The sequence below is a fragment of the Macrosteles quadrilineatus genome, unplaced genomic scaffold (genome assembly GCF_028750875.1).
Source record: "Macrosteles quadrilineatus isolate MER2022 unplaced genomic scaffold, UCM_ALF_1.0 Scaffold_7__1_contigs__length_78375512, whole genome shotgun sequence".
NCBI lineage: Eukaryota > Metazoa > Arthropoda > Insecta > Hemiptera > Cicadellidae > Macrosteles > Macrosteles quadrilineatus.
The window spans coordinates 43,357,909-43,374,784 of NW_026542600.1; the positions used below are offsets into that span (position 1 = coordinate 43,357,909).

The window sequence follows — 16,876 nt, forward strand, 5'->3', positions numbered from 1 at the left end:
CGGGCTACAATTTAAATACAAGATGAAGAAAAGTCTCAGAACAGTTCCATTTTTTATATTCCAAAAATATAGATCTACACAACTTGGCAAAAAATTAAAAGAATTAAAATCATTTTAACATATTATTCAGTGTTACGCTACCGGACAAGGTCAGAATAAAATATAAAATGTAAGTATAGGTTGATATGCACATCAAATTAAAGGTCTTTGTTCGTAAAATACAATGCAACAAACCCAATCTCAAACGGACAACCGAGTAATAAATTACAGCTGTTCAAAGATTGTTGATTGTTGTCTGTTTGAGTTTGGGTTAGCACAATTTATTTTACTAAAAAAGACCTTTAATTTTATGTAAATACCAATCCATAGTTTATGGTCTTGTTGGTGATCAATTATTTAAAACAAAGACATACAGTGGAATAAATATACTCATTAAAATCATTTCAAAACATGGATTTATTATATAAAATATTATACAAAAACAAACAATGTACAAATGTACAGGTTGATACAATAAACTACAATATATAAATATATAATAAGTAGATTACTGTATATATTTACTTTACATATTGGTCTAGTCATGATTAATTTCTGACCTATTTCTAAACCTACAAATGAATCAAAGAAAGTTAATATTTATAATTATAGTTATAGCTTTGACATTGAATTCTTCAAGTAGATTTTTAATCCTGTAAATTTATTTGAAGCATGTTTTAGCGAATTTCCCATACAGAGACCCGGGACCTATTTAATTTCGTTTTGAGGTTCCCAGAGGCCAAAAATACTATCCGTTCAAGTTCATATTTTTAAGCCCTAGAGACACATTTTTTTGTCATATGTTACAGCAAACATACTCACAAAACAAAAAATAAGTCTATCATTTACTTTTATCCCAAATTGGCTTCAAAGTTATTTTGCTTTAATAAACCAAGGTTTATGGTGTAAAATAGTTATTTGTGTAACTAGTGTGCGAAGTGGCACCTTGCTGCAGATGAGAGAAATATTTACGCATGAGCAGCAGGCAAGCGTGAAAAGTTACTCGAGTGCAGCAAAGGCACATTGCACTTGCGTTACACATTATATTTTTCCTACAGTTACTATAAAGCATATAAATAATTAGTCTTCTAATCCCTAAACAGCACCTTTTAGGTTAACATAAATCCAAGCGTTGAATGAAATGGAAAACATTGCACCAGCTGATCATAGTGTATCTGTGTTGTCAAATTATTTTCAAGCATACACTTATTACGTGCCTAATAAAGCACACACTGTTTTGTGTTGTTTTGTTGGAATACTGGAGTGTGGCAAAAGTAAGTAAATGCAGCAATTAGCTACTTTGCGTGCTATAATCAGTGCAAGAAAGCCCGTTTTGTCTGGTAACTGTAGGAAAATTGGATTTTCTTAATTCAACCCTTGAAACCTATATATTCAATTTATTTAAAAAACCATTTTGTTGAGCTTTAAAAAAGCCCAATTAGTTAATTGGGCTATTTTAAAGCTATAGTAAACTTAAGTGTTGGTGTACAGAGGAAAGTCCAAAAGGGGTACATACAAGATTATTATGTTATTCTTATGAAGAATAAGTAAAATTTTGGAGTTTGCTTGTTGATGGATACCTTTTGATAAAATTTGGGAAATTCATTTTTAAATTCAAACTGCTATTGTTAACATTTAACTAAAACCATTTTACTGCCTTCCCTGTAGTTGCAAAACCAGAGTACTTTATTGAACCCAAAATTATTTAATTCAAAATAAACCTGGCAGGTTTAATTGAGGAAATATTTCTGTATAAATGTGATCAGGAATATGGAAATTCACCTAGTTTGCCGGTTTGCTACAGCGTGAGAGTATTATTTACTATTTTGTTTGTGTTCTATAACCATTGACTTGTCAATACTGAGCTAGACATCCCACCTATATGGACCACCAGTAGCCAAATGTTTCCAAAGAGAATATAGTTGAATGAGTGACTCACAGAATGTGCCACAAGCTATATTTTATCCATGAGTTATATTTCATATTACTGAGGCAGGTGATGAGACATAAAAAATGCTCCTTACAATATGACAGTTGTCCCATCACTTTAGGTTGGTTAACCATACTTTCAGAAGCTCAACTCAACTGGGTTCAGTATTATTTTAACCCTTTGAGTGTTATGCGACGATATATCGGCGTTTACTAAAATCTCTAAGGGATATAGAGAGGAAGGTTATTTTAACAAAAGTAGCAAAACGGCCATTGGTGACCAGCATGTTCATAGGATACACTAACAACCACTTAGCTAAAAGATTCGCCCAATCCGATGATTCAAGGTGTAGGTCTAAACCAAGGATTAAGAACACCACACTATGCCCCAGTGGTTGTAGTATATCGCTACAAAAACACAGGATGGGAATCGAACCCGAACAAACAAATGACACTGGCCAAGTGACACATGCCCTAGCCTTCTCGGCTATCTGTGCTTGGAGACTGAGGAGTCAAAAACCGGTATTTAAGCTGACGCCAACGATTGTGAACAGATAGCGCTAGAGCAGGTTGTTCAATGCGTTACAAGGTAGCAGTACTAGTTAGTCACGGACTATTTAGATTATATTTTTCAGTTGAACCAAAACAGTGATCATAAATTGTGTTACTGAGGCTTTGCTGCAAAAAACTATTTTTCCTAAAATGGCTATATTATAATAACATTATCTAACTAAATCAAGGTTAAATTCAATATTACATTGTAAACTAGATGTCTTTCGATTTTATGGGATTTTGCTTTCAAACATTGATATCAGAAAACTTGGAAATTTACAACAAAATCAAAGTTTTATTTATTGTTTACTACAAATACCCGGCCTTTCTTTTTTTATATAATTGTTATTGTCTTATTAATCAAAATTAGCCTAATTAATATAATAGTGACAACAATACAGTTACAATTCAAAAAAAGGCAATGGAATTAAAAGGTAAACAAAAAAAGTCTTACCAAATACGAATAATTGGCCTAGCACTGAAAGGGTTAAAAGGGGTTTAAGCTTCAACATAAGGATGGGATGTCTAGTTCTGTTCATCATAGTTAAAGATTCTTATCATTATAGACACATCTTAAATATTTTCTATTACTGAAAGACACAACCTACCTAGGACTTTCTGTCTATCTATCTATATGTGTGGATGTGTACAGAGCTACAGACCACACCTGTAGTCTGATTTTTATGAAATTTGGTATGTAGGTACTACATATCATCTCTAGGCGTATTTTTCATTTAAAAATGTTTAATGGTGATTTTCCCATAAAATAACGGAAAAATTGAATTTTTCTCAAAAATGGCCTGAATGATTTTGATAACAATCCAGTATTTTGTAGTCCTCTAAATTGTGAACAAAATGGTAGAATTCCCATTCCTATACTGTATGGCCAAAAATGATGCTTAACATACTGCAGATAATATGAGGCATTTATTTTCTCAAAAGTTTATTTAGATTAAAAACGAGTCAAGAAATCGCACAGTTTCATTACTGAAAGAACTAAACATTTTAAAATCAACAACTTCTTTGGTTTACAATTCAACAAAGAAAATAATTCATTTAAGTAAACAACAAATTGACATAGAGATAAAATCTCAGTATTGAAAATATAAATAACATTAAATGTGATCAAACACATACATGGAATGGAAATAACTTAAAATTAAAAGTATGCAATATATTGAATCTTCTGGTATGAGAACCTCGCAACTTGACTAAGCAATCTGAGTTAAAAATAAATAATTTACCATAAATATAACAAGTTTAAACTTACTTGTACATTTGATGAAAAACACATAACAACTTAAGATAATAATTTTATAATTTTTGTTATGTTAAAAGTTGTGTTCTGAAGTAGAACCAGACTTCAGTCCGTGGAGGAGGAAGATGACGATTGCCGTTTTCGGTGTTTACGTTTGTGCTTCTTGTGGCTGCGTTTTCCGGACTTCTTGTGTCTCTTCTTAGGTTGTGCATCGCTATCACTACTGCTCTCCCAGTCGTCCGTGCTCTCGTCCTCCGAACTGCTACTGAAAACAACAATAATTATGTTACTATCAAAAATGCAAAATCAAACATGATTCGTCTACTCTATACTCCATTCCTCCTTATTGGTCTATGGTTATTGGTAGTATTACAGAATATTAATTAATATTTATTGTCATGTCAGTTGTGACAGTTGTCCTCATAACCCTTGTAGAGGTAATAAAAAGTATGATGATTTGATAGGCATTTAGACTAAAAACTAAAATTTGAAATACATGGCTCACGGGTGAAATACATGCCGTTCTGCAAGGTGATCGTGAACTGAAGTATGGATATTAATATTATTTAATTTTTTTAAAGAGGTTGGGGGCCTCTTTTAACCTTGCATTTGCCCGTCCGCATAGACTATTGCCTGTGCGTAGATCACATCCAGCAAAGCAAGGGGTGAGCCGGAACAGTACAAAGGTGAACTGTACTGATCAAATTTTTTCGGCAGTGACCAGTATCCGAACCCACGACATCGCTGACTAGGGCCCGAAGTCCACGACGCTACCGACTGAGCCACCGACTCACCAAATATTAAATTAAATAATAAATATCAAATATTAAATTATTTTCAGTGAATAAGTTAACTTAACTGAGTTATCATGTCTTGACTAAAGAGTATTAACTCTTTCATAAGTCTATAACATTAAAAACTATGGGTGACAGGCACAGGTGGCAGGATACTTGTTGATACAACATTTTGAAGCTTGTAAATCTAAAATTAATTAAAAACTGTGTTTATGTTAATTATATAATTATTTTACAGAATTAAAATATATATGTACCGGTAGTTTTAATTGTGTATTATAATTTTTTTATTCACATAATTGTTGATTATATAAATGAACAGATGTTACTTTTCAAACAACCATCGTTGATAGTTTTTACTTTTTTGCCTTTTCTCCTTTACACTAATTATCCTTTGAAAATTATCAATATTTTACCAATATATTAGCTGAATATTGAATTTCAATAACCATTTGGTAATCCTGTAGATAAGAATAGGGGGAGGGGATCTTCAAAATAGGGAATTGTGAATTATCATCAGACACCACAACCTCCTGAAGTAAAGTTTATCTTTTTGTTTTTAAATGACTGGAGGTAAACTTTGGAAGCACCCTTAATTAATGAAAATGGATTTTTTGACCAGTTATTAAGTAATGCTAAAATAGTTGGGGGGTACATTGAAACCCAACTAATGCAATTTCCCATACAGGGAATAAGCTATTAACATGGATCTCATGGTAAGACCTTGACCCGGGACCAATTTACTTTTTCGTTTTGATGTCCCTAGAGGCCAACAACACCTTCCCTTAAAATTCATAAATATGTGTCTGATAGCACGATGGCTTGATAAAAATTAATTATCCAATTTCAATAATTATGATACAAATATGTAAAACTATGTTTATTCAAATGAGTTTGTGGACAAGCATGATAGGGGATGGGGTGTTAGACAGACATATTTTTTTTAGCCCAGGCCTACACAAAACATTCTTTATAATGTACAAATCATACATAAGAACAGGCGTTTTGTCATAGTAATGTTTTTTTTATATAAAATCAATAGTCAAAATAAACTGTAGTGTAGTAAAATATCAATGCATTTTTAACTGATAAATTAAAAAGGTTCTCCAAATATTCTCCCAGTGAATAGTAGGCTATGCTTTATCAATTGATTTAACTTATTTTTTATTTGATCCTTGAATTGTACGACATTTAATGTTTTTTTATTTTTATTTAAGAGTAATTCATTGTAGAATCTCAGTCCCATATAGGCCTATTATTGAAGGCTGTTCCTAAATATTTTCAAGATGTGATATGGTAATCTGAAATGATATTTGTCCCTTGTACAGTAATTATGTGTAAATATAACTTAGTCTGACAAATCTTTTAGTGCTATGGATCCAATTTAGAATTTAATCTATGTATAATCCAAAAATGGTGTTTACTCTTCATTTTCTCCTTCTTGATTTGGTTAGGATACTAGTTAAGATTTTTTTACGTTAGTAGGAATTTGACATCTGTTGACACTTTCACTGTATTATTCCATACCTCAAGATGGATTCGCTGTATTCATAGAAAACTGTAAAAAATGTATCCTAGGGTACACAGTTTGGGGGTCCCCTAACCAATTATTACCCCCATAACCCCCTCCCCCTCCCCACAAGTTATGGGGTAAAAATTGGGTTTTCACATTTTTGACCCTCCAAACATAGAATTTCCAAATTTCCCCATAAACCATATTACAGAGCTAAAAAAACAAATATTTTATCTTGTTTCTTACGGAAATAGAAATGGCTATAGAGAAAGTTAAAAAGTGTTGATTTCAAATTCCCATGTTATTCTAATGGAGAATAAGTAAACTGTTATAGTTTTGTTGTTTATGGAGATATTTTGATTTGATCAAACTTGACAATACTAATTACTAATCTATAACATTTTAATAAAAATACACTAAATTACCTTCCCGGTTGTAGTAGCAAACCTAAGGATTTATTAAACTAATGTTATTGAAATAGGGAATAAATCTGACATATTCAAGTGAAAGCCCAATAAGAATGGAAATTCGCTTAGTCTGTAGGTTTGCTGTGACAGGGGTATTTGTATTTTAACCATTAAGTAAGAAAAACAATAACACTGCACTGTAAAAAAACCATGGATGAAATTAAAATTATACAATAGCCAACAAAATCAGAAGGAACAGCTGTGCCGCCAGGGGATTTTTCAAAATAGGTTATAGAAATGTCTTCAAAAATACAATATAAAAAAATATGAAGAGCAGTGTAAAACCCAGTTTTAATGGTAGCTATTTCTAAACAACAGGGTGAGTTGATGACCTACCCAATCTATTAATTTATAAGTTATTGTATATCAACAGTGATTAAATTTACTGTATTAATGTATCACTAAAAGATTTTAACATTTCACAGTTTAGTTGTAAAACTTAGACTAAGATTTTAATATTGAAGGTTTTTACTGTTTTTAGAAAATAAGTAAGTTATAATGATTTTAAAAACATACCTATCAGATGAAGACTCGTGGTGCTTTTTTGATTTTGAACGCCCTGGAACAAAAATATATATTCATATTGTTAGATTAAGATGATTACACTACATTTATATAGAAAGTCATTCTTAGTTTATCGAAACCCGAACCATTTGCAATTATCTTGATTAGACTGTTTACGAAAATAAAAATTATACTGCAATAAAGATGTTTTCTTGTTGTTGTTGAGCCACTGTGTAAAATGATGTTATAGTAACTTTGAATTGACGAGATTTGTAGCAACTAGCAATTCAACCGAGCCCAGATATACCTAGTGTGTTTGTATAGGAACAACAAACAAATAATTAAGTGTTTTCCACAGGAGTGGTGTTTAAATGTCACCAGATGAATAAAATACCTGCAACAATGCTAAATTACAAAACATTCAATTGACAAGGACAAAGTTTCAACCTGGAGACCATTGTAGTGGTCATTCTAGAAGACTGTTTTTGAATTTAATAATGTATCAAATATCAATTTACTTAAAATACCTACTATTTAGTGTTGCATCCTTATAGAAATCTGTTTCTGATTTTAAAATCCATATCTGTCACAATCTAGGTTGATTAAGCTCTAATGCAGATATACCCACCACCTATCCGCAATTATCAAAATGATAACGGTATTTATCTACAAATTTGCATCTCCTCAATGCACTGCCCACTTCCCTGAAGATGGAAAATAGTGTGGACAAATTTGGCAAAGGGGGTTAAGTCTTCTTTTGTCACGCTGTTGTTACAGTGTTTAAGACTTTTTTAAGAGAACAATGATCTTTAGTTTTTTTATTTTTTTATCTATAAGAAAATATTGTTTTGATTTGTTTGAGATAAATTTTTGTTGACGCTATTATGCAGTTTGTAACAATTGTCAAAAGTAAACATATTTGAGTTTGAGTCTACAACCCAACTTAAACAAACAACTGAAAAATATAACAACAGGTTATATGAAAAGTAGGCCTAAGTCTTTGTATTATTAATTGGATAAGATTTTATTTTAAAATAGCAACAATAGTTATTTGTGTAACTAGAGTGCAAAGTGGCACTTTGCTGCACACTGGCAATTTACACTCGTATTACGCATTATATTTTTCCTTCAGTTATTATAAAGCATAGAAATAATTAGTCTTTCAAACACTAAACAACACGTTTTAGGTTGGGTTAAATCCAAGAGTTGAATGAATTACTGAAACGTTGTAACAGCTGATCATAGTCCTAGTATCTTTAAGTGTTGCCAACTTATTTTCAAGCGTAAATGTATTACATACCTAATAAAAGCATGCTGTTTTGTGTTGTTTGGTTTGGTTGGAATACTTGAGTGCAGCAAAAGTAAAAAGAGTGCGGCAAAAGTAAGTAAATGCAGCAATTAGAAAATTTCTATTATAATCAGTGCAAGGAAGCCCATTTTGTGTGGCGACTGTAGGAAAAAAAACTTTCTATATATGGTAAATTAAAACAAGATTTATGCTCTAGATAGACGTTCACAAAAATATATTTGTTTAGAAGGATGGAATGTGCCATAAAAGGTCACAGCACGTCTGCAGAGCGCTGTAAAGTTGTGTGGACCAGCTGGTCATTCATTCTGATAGAAGGAGAAGGTAGGACATAGGACCGTTAACCAAATTTGTACTTCGCTAGTTACTCTACAAACATTAAGTGTCTATAGGATTGGCAGAAATATTCACTTTTTGTCCGCTACATCTACAAGCGCCCACATTACACAACATCACCCATCCTTTGACGCCAAAAAATAAAGCGGATATATCTGTCGCCCGACTAGGAAGGGATAAGATAGTCTACAAGGGATCATATTTGCAAACTGTCAAATAAAACTTCTATACATGATCAAACTAGTTGTTTGGTTGGTAACCAAATAAAATTAATTGTACTAAAAATTGCATCTCTTTGGATTACCTTTGCGCTTCTTCTTCTTCTTTTTGTGGTGTTTCTTCTTTTTGTGGGATCGAAGGGAAATAACTGTGCTGCTTGATCTACTTCTGCTTGAATCTTGAAAACTAAAATCCATTAATCCTCTGGAATGAAATAACAACTAAAATAATTTAAAATAATTAACAACTAAAAAAGTATTAAGCTCATGTTTGATTATAGTGTTATACACATGGAAAAAAATTACCGGGACGATTAAATATTTACAAAAGTTATCAAGATGGTGCTACAAATCTTGGTACAAAGTTACTGGGCAAATCATTTTAACACTTTAATTAATTAATGATACGCTACCTCTCCAGGGGGACGGCCCAAAAGGAGTCTGAAAGAAGAAAGAAAGAAAGAAAGAAAGAAAGAAAGAAAGAAAGAAAAAGCGCTTTATTTAAAAAAAAAACCCAGTGTACAATAATTCGTCCCACGCAGGGGACGTGCCTACGCGCTACAGCTATAACCTGTCGGTCGTCTGCCGGGTTGGCACGTCTAAAACTAAAACAAAACAGTTATTGGATTCCTTTAAAATAAAATTATAAATCTTTCCTTAAACTAACAATTATGGCCAATATTTTAAAGTTAAGAAATATAATACAATCCAACCAGTTTCTCTAGTTATATCGGTTTTTTCGGTTTTTTTTTGGAAGAGTACGATATTTAAATTTTTATGATATTTTTCCTCAATTGTTAAATTCTTGTATTAAAATCCACCTGTATTGCCAGGCGTTTTTTAAATAATTTACTAACGCTCGCCAATCCCTGCCATTTAAAAAACTAATATAATCCCGTTCAGAAAGGACTCTATTGTGTAAAAATGTCAATCTAAGATTACTTAAAATTGGACAAATAGCGATGAAATGAAATGTTGTTTCAATTTCACCCATATTACAAAGAGAACAGAACTTATTTCCCGTTGACCAAGGTTTACCATTCAAATAGAGCAGCTCTGCCCTAGCCTTAATTATCCAGGAAACGAAGCTGACATCGGCGTTATCAGTAAGGTAGCTTCTATCGCCAAGTTCAAGGCCAAGGTCGAGGCTGATCAGCTGACTGTGGTGAATGGACGTGCGTGCGCGCCCTATACACTCTCCTATCCATACGTCACTCAGCTTTTCCACCACCGTCAGACATCTCGATTTTACCGCCTCTGATCCAAAATCTACATCAACCCCTACCTTCTCACCTAGCATCTTCCACTGTCTGCACCAATCTAAGTTTTAGTTTATAATTTGTTTGGCTAGAATCAAAGGGAGTCTATTATCGGATAAATGTAGTACTTTTAATAGGTAATTTAAATTCGTAACCATATTATAAAAAAACAATTTTTTAAATCCACTTTCTAAATAAATCACATAGTTTGGCGTGTTAAAAGGCAACCGGAAGAGCCTCTTTAAAAACAATTTTTGAACGGATTCTAGGAATTCAGATTCGAAGCAACCCCATACCTGAGCCCCATAACTAACAATTGATTTTATGACGGAATTAAAACACATAATTTTAGATGATAAAGGCACAGATTTATTATTGATTAAGTTATTCCACACCGAGTTAATTGCTAATTTTGCTTGCCTCGCTTTATCTTTAAAATGTGATTGCCAAGATAACGTCGCTGTGAATAACACTCCGAGGTATTTATAGCTGTTTACTACTTCTACACGTTTCCCATTGAACCACCATTTATCTGACGAGGCCAATTTACCCCCATTTCTGAAAACGATTATTTTTGATTTTTCAAGATTAACTCTCAAATTCCATGTTTCACAGTAAGTTTCTAAATTTCTTATCATAAGTTGTAAGCAGGTGGACGTAGGCGCTAACAACACGACGTCGTCGGCATATAAAAGAATGTTTATCCTAGTCCCTCCAAAATTACAGCCGCCACCAAGTGCCTCAGGAAGATCATTAATAAATAAAGTGAACATTAAAGGACTCGCAGAACATCCTTGCCTAAGACCTGTCGAAGTTTCAAAATTTGCTGTCACACTGTCTCCACACCACACACCCGCTCTAGTACCATCATAATAGTTCTTAAAACTATTTAAAAATTTTGTTGAAACACCTATACAGGATAACTTAAACAGTAGCGACTTCCTATCAATAGTATCGAATGCTGCCGAGAAGTCAACAAAGAAAGCATATAGCTTACCTCCGGTCCTTGCCAGCCCTAGGCGCACAATCGCATTTAGGTTAAAGATATTGTCGATGGTTGAATAACCTCTCCTAAATCCCGCCTGAAACTCACTTATTAACTGCCTATCACTAGCCCAATTATTTAACCTTGAATCTAAAATGTTTATAAAAATCTTAGCTACACAGTTGATAAAGGACAACCCTCTATAATTTTTGACGTCATTAATGTTGCCTTTTTTATGTAAAGGAAAAATAATAGACTCCTTGAAAGTTTGTGGGACATTGCCACTCTCAAAAATACTATTATAAATATAAATAAGACTATTAAGTAATGCATCCGGTGCGTTTTTAAAAAACTCATACGGCACCCTGTCAATGCCAGGTGCTTTGCCATTTTTTACCCTTAACAACACAGCTTTTAATTCATCTAGTGAAATATTTGCATCGAGGTATTCGTCACAAACTACTGGCTGCGCATACGAAACAGTAGATACTAACAAGGGTGGATTTAATAAACTCTTAAAATGCTTCGTCCAATCCTGTGTCGCAATTTTACCAATTTGGTTTGAAATTTTACATTTAAAAGAATTTATTGCACTCCAAAACTGCTTACTGTTCGTTACTTGAGACACATTATCTATAATTTGATTGTAGTAAGATTTTTTCTTTTTTTTACAAAGTGCTTTAAATAATTTGATCACCTCCAAGTATTTTACTTTATCTAAATCTAAATTAGTTTTCCGAAACTTATTCAAGAGTTTGAATGAGCGCCTACGAGCTGACTGACACTCCTTATCGAACCAAGCCTTTTTACTGATAAGACATTTGTTCTTGGGTACAACTTGTGTTTAGTTCGCGTTGATTCAGTGATGCAGCCTATAATTGAATCGACATTCCTTTGTTCGTCGTCTCCTAATTGCACACTTAATAGTTTCTCGCCAATTACTTTACAATACCTCTCCTTATCATTATCTACCCACTTTAATCTAGGAAGCAAAAATATCTTATTACTCTCCTCCCTGTCCTCAATCTCATCCTCGGCTCTAGGAGCTGTTATCTCTAAACTAAGGTCAACAGGAAGGTGGTCAGATCCTACAAAACTTAACACATTTAAATCTTTGACAGCATGCAAACAATTGATTGACACTCCCACCAAATCTATGACAGAGCTTCCCATATGACCCACGAAAGTAAACTCCCCATTTTTATCTCCGTAAGTCCTCCCATTTAATACTATTAGACCCAGATTATCCATTAATTCTAGTACTTTACGACCTTTCTGATTTGTTATTAAGTCCTTTGAATACCTCTCAAAATTAACATTCTTTATTGCCTCCGGGATTACTTCATTAGGCAGGCTTTGTTCTCTTCCAATTCTCCCGTTTAAATCCCCTAACAATATTAAGTTTTTAAAATCATTATTGTACAAAAAAGTTGTGAGTTTCTCAAATTCACTATCCCAGTTCCCAAAATTTAGATAAACTGGGAGAAGCCTGATACAACCATCATCAATACTGTTACTATCTTTAATCTTAAAAATCTTATAGTTTTCGATTTCCAACACTTCAATTTTACTTAGTAGCTTAGATTTTAAATTAACTAAACAGAGCGACCCACCACTGCCTCTTCCAAAATGGGACGACCTTACTGCAAAATTAAAATGTACAATAAATCCTGCAAAGCTATTTACAATTAAATCTTTATCCTTTTCTAAAATAAATGTTTCTAGTAAAATTACAATATCATAATTATTAAGTAAACTAACAAAATGGCCATCACTAATCTTGTCCTTTAGGCCGCAAACATTATAAACTAAAATTTTCAGTTCTATACTCATACTGTTTATCCGGTCCTCTCCATGTTGTCGTGTCCGGGGATTGGCGATGATCTCCTAGCCGTTGTGGACGTCCTCGTTGTTGATGGAGTCGTTCTCCGTCCTCTGGCCTCCCCTCGCCGCTGCCTCTGCGTACGACCCTGGATCCGAAGCTGCAGCCTGGGGTGTCGGCGGTCGGTCTCCGCCCGGTCCTTTCTGTTTGAGTTCATCCAGGAATTCACTAAAGTCTCGTTTTAGCATAGTAGAAAGAACCTGACCACCGTCATCTTGACCAGCTCTTAATCTGCCTTCTTCCCACGTAAACCTCGTCTTTCCTATTGTGAGATGGTCAAAAACTAACGGCATACGGCGCCATCCACACAACCGCTCTACCTCTTTACGCACTGCCACAAGATGTGATCGCTTCTCTCTCACCTCCCGCGGGTAGTCCCTATGGATCACACATCCTGTACCTTTAAGGTAATATAACCGGCTCATTATATAGTCTATGCCCGCATCGTCGGGGATATGTGCGATTATTGCGTTTTTGTCTTTGCCCAGAGGGTGTGCTCGATTTATCCATATGTTGTCGCCACTACCTAACACGTCCATGCAGAACTGTTTCACTAAATGTTTGTAGTCCTTAGTTTGGGCTACACCCTTAAGTCCTTTAAAAATTAAATTATTACGCCTAGACCGGGCTTCTAAATCCACTAATTTCATCGCAGTTGCTTTTTCCTGTGCTCGCAGTTTACTAACCTCTTCTTTGAGTTTGTTATTACTTTCCTCAAGCACATTAATTCTAGCACAAAGATCTGAAAAGTCCTCCTTAGTAGCTAGTTTAGACTCTAATTTCGCTTCAAACACAGTCAACTTACTGTCTAATAGTTGGCCTAAGCCGTCCATGAGTTCGGCGCGAGTCCAGTCGCCTACCTTTTCACTTGACACAGGCATCGCACAAACCGCCGCAGTCTCGGGTGACGAATACGATCTTTGACGCTTCCTGTCACTTTGAGGGGTAAAAAATTGTTTGATAGTTTTTTCGGTCATCTATTCACTAAAGGCACTATGATGTAATATAAGTAACTCGATAATCACTCACGTCCGTTACCGTCCTGATGAGACTGGCGAGGCAAACCACGTTGGTCGTACACGAACCGCACCGGTCGGGAGTCTGAAGAAAATTTAAAGAATAAGCATATGTTGTTATGCACATCAAATTACAGTTCTTTGTTAGTAAAATTCAATGCCGCAAACCCGAACAAAAATGGAAGCCATTTTAAAATTTCTTGAATCAGCCATTTTGAATCTTTGAACGGCTGCCCTTTTTTACTCAGTTGTTCTTTGGATCTCAAATTTGCGGCATTGTATTTACCAAATAAAGACCTTTAATTTTATGCGTATTATCGACCTATGCTTACATTTATGATTTTCTTCTGACTTAGAGCGGACTTGTAGCGCCCCCCTGAGGAGGTAGCGTATAATAGCATTGCAAATTATATAAATCTTTGAATAGCTGTCATTTTTTTACTCGGTTCTCCGTTTGAGTTCAGATTTGTGTTATTGTATTTTACCAACAAAGACCTTTAATTTGATATGCATATCAACCTTTGCTTACATTTATGATTTTCTTCTGACTCCTAGCAGGTTGTCCCCCTGAGGAGGTAGCGTATCACTGAATAATGTGTTATAATTATTTTAATTCTCAGTAATGTTATGCCAATTTTGTAGCTCTATATTATTATTTGAAATATCTAACCGTCCCGAGACTTGGTTTTCCACCCTACAAATATGATACAACAGGAACAGACTATCAACAGAGGACGTGGTCTTCTGCCCTGAAGACTTGGGTTCAAACACTGCTATTCACCAATGGCATGACCCAGTTCTTCAGATTCCACCTAGTTTACCTATCCAGAACAGACAAGACACGTCTCCAAGGTGAGAAGAACTTTCTCTGTTTGAAAACTACCTCCACTAAAAGCCATACCGTATGATAATAATTATGTCTACTTGAACATACAAACTAGCTGAATATTGATAGTTTTATTTAATTTCCTGGAATGTATTTGCCATTCAATATTCATTTTTACAAGTTTGTCTTTAAAACATGTTAAAAATTGATTCCATAATCAACCCTAATGCTTAGAAAATTGCACTGTGTAAAATCATTAGATAATGTTAAAATTTGTGTTAAAAGATGGACATAGCCCTAAGCAGTATGCTTTACTTCCGAACAATATTATTTATAATTGGTGATTTGCTTGTTTAAAATCTTAATATTAACTGTAAATCCTAATAAAATATAAACATATTTGATACTTTGTGCCTTTTTCATCATTTATATAGTGGTTATTTTCCGATAAGTTGGTAAGTTATGCTGAAAAGCCATTTAAATTTTCATAAAAAAAATTTTTAGGTCTATGAAATCTAGTAAAAAATTTAAATTATGAAACATCTCTAGTCCCAAACATTTGCACATGTGATTTTAAATTATTGATATTGAAAATATTGAGTAGTGTTGGACAATGTCTTTTACTTTAAGTGTATGTATATCAATATAGGCTACTAGATTTTTGGTTTTTTAAGTTATGAACAATATGTATTGAGGTTACTGTTATTTTAAGTAAGAAGACGTTTTTAAAATAAACTAGACTTACACTGTGGGAGTCTGTGAAACTCTGTATATAGGCCTTCCACATGACGTAGGTGATTCTGAAACATAATTCCGTCACAGTCACAAATGTAGGCACATATAAAACACTGTTCATACCGATAAATGTTTAATGACTTACTTTTATATTGCTCAGTGGCAATTAAATCATAAATTAAACTACAATATAACTGTTTACATTGAAGTTTAAACTTATGGAATTAAATTCTATTAATGTGTTTGTTTGTTAACTTGAACCACTAAACTTTCATCTGGCTGACATAACTATAACAGCAAAGTATTGCCCAAGCTAAAACAGCAGTATAGTGGAACTACGGTTGTGTAACTCAATCTTCGACCATTGAGTATACACAAGGTTAATAGGGAATGGTTAATCTTTGCATCATTTGCAGTAAAAAAAAAAAAACTGCTGTGTAGTGTCTGGATTACAGTTGTGTATACACAAGATTTACACGCAATTGCAATTGTAATTATTTTCACTGATGGGACTCTAACTTGGAATTCCTGCCACTGAGAATTGTGGAGTTTCAAATGATTTGCTCATGGTTCCTTAAAATGTAAAGTTTTTGTAAACTAAATTTATTTTGAAGCTAATGTTATTTAAAGAGCTTGGTAACGCTCTTTAACCCTAAAGTTAAGTTAATCTGTGAAAGATACAAATCTATGGCGTAATTTAAATTATTTAACATTCTAATAGCTTGTTTATGTAGGGTTAAAGTTTGGTGATTACTGACAAGACATTTAGTTTGATCACTTCACAAGGGACAGAGACTGGTAAAGGACTCAAAGTAAAACAACCCCGCCGCAGCAAACCTGCTGACTAAGCAAATATCTATTTGTCTGAATTGATTTTTAATTAAATCTATTTAAATATCATCAGGTTTAACAAGTTTAGTACCTTGGTTTGCTGCTACAAGGAAACTAATAAAGTGTGGTTTTTATTAAAATATAAACAGCTTAGTATTAAATAAATAAATTTGCCTAGTTTGTTCAAAATATATCCATAAACAAGGAAACTACAACATTTTACAATATTCTCCATAACATGGGAATTTTAAATTTAAATTTTTTTGAATTTTCTCTGTTACCAATAACCGTACAAAACCCTTTGATATACTAAATTATTTGATTTTTTGAGCTCTTTCTAAAGAGAAATTGGGTCAAAAATGAGAAAAACCAATTTTTACCCCATAAAACCACTTAAAACCCCGTTCCCATGGTCCGATCATGCTG

At 33.6% G+C, this 16,876-nt stretch overlaps 1 protein-coding gene across 4 annotated transcripts in view; it reads right to left on the reverse strand.

Annotated features, from left to right (window-relative positions):
- Positions 1 to 456: 456 nt before the first annotated feature.
- Positions 457 to 16,876, reverse strand: part of LOC128997912 (protein suppressor of white apricot) — a 56,100-nt gene continuing 39,680 nt past the window's right edge. For 2 of the 4 annotated variants that reach the window (XM_054423738.1, XM_054423734.1), the window contains 4 exons: positions 15,630 to 15,684; positions 9,003 to 9,121; positions 7,069 to 7,111; positions 457 to 4,043 (listed from right to left, as the gene is read on the reverse strand). In XM_054423738.1, the coding sequence (XP_054279713.1) occupies positions 3,884 to 4,043; positions 7,069 to 7,111; positions 9,003 to 9,121; positions 15,630 to 15,684 (377 nt within the window). In that variant the 3' untranslated portion in view covers positions 457 to 3,883. The remainder of the gene's footprint in view (positions 4,044 to 7,068; positions 7,112 to 9,002; positions 9,122 to 15,629; positions 15,685 to 16,876) is intronic. The other 2 variants (XM_054423737.1, XM_054423735.1) reach the window with 2 other exon arrangements.